We start from the raw sequence: 4235 nt of genomic DNA, 5'->3' as shown, positions 1-4235 counted from the left end.
TTTAGACGTAATTCTTTTTCTTTCTCTCCTTCAATTAACCGTAGGAACGATCACACCTCGCACATTAAGAAAAATAATAAGTAAAAGAAGATGATTTAGAGCATCTTCAACTTAGTGCTCAAACAAGTTATTTGAAGTTAACCAATGTCACTTAACAAATATTTTCATTAAAGTTGATAACTTGACAGTGTGTTGTTTAAGTAAATTGTTTATATAAAAAATCGTTGCTTAGTTGATTACTACAAAAAAAAGAAGAGTTTTTTCAATCCAAAATTAAATGTGACTTAATTTATTTAAGCAATTACATTGTAGATACTCTTATAGACTAAAAACAAACATTTTCTTAAATGCAGACTAAATAAATATTTAACCATATTAAAAATCATTGTGTATTCTATTAAATTATTTTAATTATTTATCATAACAAATATCAAACAATTTTATGTTTTTAAATATTTTGGTTTTGTTAAATGCTTTCTAAATTTTTTATAAGTGATTAATTACCATTTACCATGGACAAAAAATGATCACCGTCAAGATAACCTTCATCCTTTACTCTTTGTTTAAGCCAAGGCATTATCAAAGTAACCATCTATAATTACAACACTTGTAAAGAGTGTCAGCTTGGCTTGCTTAGTCGCTAACACTTGTAAACAGTGTCAGCTTGGCTTGTTTAGTCGCTTTCTTGATGCTGAGTCAAGACAAGACCCCTTAAACATTATTAGTTTAAGAGTTTGACGCTAGTGTATTGACGGGATAAAATAATTTTATATTATTATTTAATAATAAATTATCGTTTAAATTATTTTAACATAATAATTTAAAAGTTAATAAACTTATTATATATATGATGAGTTTTGATTAGATGGTTATGTAAAAAAATTTATAGCGTCAGTGCATAATTTTTTTCTTAATTTAATTGATTCATTGAATTAGCCAAGAAGCTGGTTTAATAAGCAACCTTGACGGAATATTAATTATCATTGTGAAGGAAAAAAAAACAATTAAGCACTATGTATATATGTGGGGCTGTTTCTGCACGCTAGTGAAACAACAATTAACAATCTCTGTCAATTTGGCATAAAACCTTTTTCACTTTACCATACTGTGCCATTATGCCCCTGTACATTTTTTTTATTCTCTCTTTTCAGCCAACTACTTAACATTTGAGATGGGGTTGTTCCATCAGTGTAATAGGAGCTGTTCATACATCGTTTGCTGCACTATCTCTCTCTCTCTCTCTCTTAGGATGGGATTGAGGCTGCAAACCTATTAAATATACATATAAAGGCACTGTATGAATCTGTTGCACACCTAATCACAGGTATGGATTGTGAAGATGGTGCTAATAAAGAGGTTCAAGAACTGGTTGTTGGTGTAAGAAGACCAAAGGGTTTTTTTCCTCTTGGTGGGAGTGGGACTAGTCTAGCTTCTATGGAGTCCTTGTCAATGCCTCAGGTTTGTGTTTTAGTTTAGCTTACACTCTATTTTGAGGTTTTTGGTGATGGATATTTCTAGAGTTTTGTGTTGATGGCTTGGTTGCTTCTGCTGTGGTAAAATGCAGGTTCAGGAGGTTGTTCTGTCTGCAGACATGCAATGTGAGAGGTACCAGAAGAGGGTTACTGACATTATTGCAAAAATGAATGGTAAGCTTGTTTGTTATGTTCCCTTTAGTTGTAATTTGGAATACTTCCTTTCAAGAGTGATTTTTTTATGGATTAGTTTGTTGCGTATGTTTGGCAAGCTTTTGGTTGATTTTGAAGGTGTATAGGGAAAGATTTTTTTTTTCTTTTGAAAAATTAATAATTGATTCCTAAGAAAACACTTTCTAGGATGAACAGGAGCATTTGATTCCCAAGAGGAAGAGAGAGGAAATGCATACATCATTCATAAGAGGTGGTCCTTGTTGGTTTCCACCTAGGAATAGGCTGGCATATGTTTTGGCATGAAGCGTAAGAGAAATTTAATTCATGAAACATTTATTATTGTTACTTACTTTTATTAACTCTGGCTTTGGAATCTTCTGTTCTTGGTTCTTCTGGAAGCTCATTGTTCTCTTAACCACCCATGGTATTGTTAATTGTGTAATTTGACATCTTCTAAGTAGTCTGATCTTACCCTTTAGTGGCTTACCTCTAAGCCATAAAGCCACATAGGTATGAAGACACAGGAAACAACAAAGCCATCTCAAACTTATCGTTTAGTCAAGCATGATTCACCCAAATATTAATAGAGTTTAATTTTGATACATCTTTTGTAGAAAGATTTTAGGCTAGACAGGTTATGTATGGACAAAACTAATGAGATTTTATATTTTATTCAAGGTTTAAATATGTTTAAAATTCCTAATAAATGATGAAATTTTATTATAGATTCTTAATAAATGTTTTTGTTAGAGTCTTAATAAATGATCGAATTTTATTCTAGATTCTTAATAAATGTTTTTGTTGTTAGAGTCTCTGATATATTAAAATTATTATTTTGAGTCTTTATCATCAATTAAGTGATGACATGACATCATCACAATTATTGATAAAGTTGAAAAGATCAATTTATAAGATGACACATAATCACTTAATTGATGATAGCGACTCAAAATAAAAATTTTAATATATCGATGACTCAAAACAACAAAAAAATTTATTAGGGACATATAATAAAATTCGATCTTTTATCAGGGACCTTATACATATTTAAGCCTTTATTCAATCATAAAATTTTGTTAACTTTCATCAAAGATTATGCTTACCACGATTTGTTATTGATTTATCATGTATTAGTTTTTTACAATATAAAGTTTATAGAAGTTAAACTGAAAAGAATTTTAAACTATCAAATAATGAAATAACACCCTATGTAATTATGTATAACTTTTAAAGTCATTTTCACAAAAGTAAATGATTTTCAATAATATAGCAATGCAAGATTGGTTGATAGGATAAATTATGCGGTGAGTTTATGCTAACTGAATCATATAAAATATTTGTGCTCAAAAAATAGTCATTGCTTTCATTATATTATTCCTTCGCTTCTGGTTTGATTTGCTTGTACTAACAGTGGTATAATAAGAACCCGGGTTTTGTGCTTTTGTAGGACCGATTTATTCATATAAGGGTTCCGCCTGTTAAATTAAAGGAAGAGAAGTGTTCATTGAAAATGAAAATATCTAATTAATACAAATGAAACACAAAAATCATATAACTGTACTTCTTAACAAGTATTCTTAGAATATTTGTTCGCAAGAACATTTGTTAAATTAGTTAGCAATGATGTTTTTCTTTTTGATTTGATGAACTTTGTGACAACATTGTAATAGCCTAATGGAATTTCTTTTGCTAACACTTGATACATGTTTTTTATCCTTCAGTAGAGACAGAGTCCGTGGTGATTAATGTTTTGGAAAAGCAAGTGACGCTTACATTCAGATTACCATCTATGGGGAAAGTTACCACTCGTCAAATTACTCCCGTCAACAATAGGAATTCTCTCCCCAAAGTTGCAATCATCAAGCGATTATTTCGCTCTTCCCGTGGTTGACCAGTGACTTGCGCACATATGTTCATAAGAATATTTTGTAGATTGATTTGACTATGTACAGAAGTAAGAAAATTTGTGGATCCATGATTCAATTAGTTTGGTGATTGTAATTAGTTTGGCTAAATTGTATTAATCTTATTCTTTTTATGTCTTTATTTATTTTTCACATTTATCGTGAGGATATTTTTTGTGCAATAGACTTGTTTCTCATGATACCTCCACCAATGATTTGATTTGGTGCGATTCTCTTCTTTTATTAGGAAAGAATTTTTTTATGAATAGGTATGTTCTTTCTTGCTACAAATTCACATGATTGTGTCTTCCTTGATTACATTTTTTTTGGCTATAGTAAAGTGTGGTGTTTTGGCTTTTGATGAGTGTAATGTCAATAGTTAGGATTGTCTTTTTCATTTTACCTTACCTTAGCACGTCTTTGTTTGATTAAAAAAAAAAAATTGACAAAGAAGAAAGAAAGATTTTGTATTCATGACTGAATCTGTTTTGCTATTGCTTTATTAATTTTGGCCCACTGAAACGTGGGCATCCACGTAAGACTTTATTGAACTTTGTGTTCAAATATTTTTTTTTTCTTTGGAATGGAAATTGGGCAACATAATAATGCATCCCACTTTTTTCTTAAAATAACTATCCTTGTCCATGCTTAGCAAACTTTATACATGATTAGTATAGATTACAAA

At 30.2% G+C, this 4235-nt stretch overlaps 1 protein-coding gene across 3 annotated transcripts; it reads left to right on the top strand.

The window, feature by feature from the left end:
• The first annotated feature begins 1059 nt into the window (after window positions 1–1059).
• Window positions 1060–3790, top strand: LOC114423922. Of its 3 annotated transcripts, none has more exons than XR_003668955.1 (4): window positions 1060–1458; window positions 1565–1646; window positions 1833–1952; window positions 3368–3790. XR_003668955.1 is itself a non-coding variant. In XM_028390834.1 (4 exons), exons 1-3 carry the CDS (start codon window positions 1327–1329, stop codon window positions 1919–1921), a joined length of 294 nt encoding a protein of 97 aa, XP_028246635.1. In that variant the 5' UTR covers window positions 1068–1326; the 3' UTR covers window positions 1922–1952; window positions 3368–3505. The 3 variants fall into 3 exon arrangements, 2 of the variants coding, with proteins under 2 accessions (XP_028246635.1, XP_028246634.1); XM_028390834.1 differs by having other exon boundaries at window positions 1068–1458; window positions 1842–1952; window positions 3368–3505; XM_028390833.1 differs by lacking the exon at window positions 1833–1952 and having other exon boundaries at window positions 1078–1458.
• The last annotated feature ends 445 nt before the right edge of the window (window positions 3791–4235 follow it).

Source organism: Glycine soja, chromosome 8 (assembly GCF_004193775.1).
Source record: "Glycine soja cultivar W05 chromosome 8, ASM419377v2, whole genome shotgun sequence".
Classification (NCBI taxonomy): domain Eukaryota; kingdom Viridiplantae; phylum Streptophyta; class Magnoliopsida; order Fabales; family Fabaceae; genus Glycine; species Glycine soja.
This window is presented reverse-complemented; position numbering and strand designations above follow the sequence as displayed.

Coding starts and splice junctions, on each gene's coding strand:
- LOC114423922 (XM_028390833.1), top strand. CDS start 1,327: ATGGATTGTGAAGATGGTGCTAATAAAGAGGTTCAAGAACTGGTTGTT. Junction 1,459..1,564: donor AGTCCTTGTCAATGCCTCAG/GTTTGTGTTTTA, acceptor GGTAAAATGCAG/GTTCAGGAGGTTGTTCTGTC. Junction 1,647..3,367: donor CATTATTGCAAAAATGAATG/GTAAGCTTGTTT, acceptor TTTATCCTTCAG/TAGAGACAGAGTCCGTGGTG.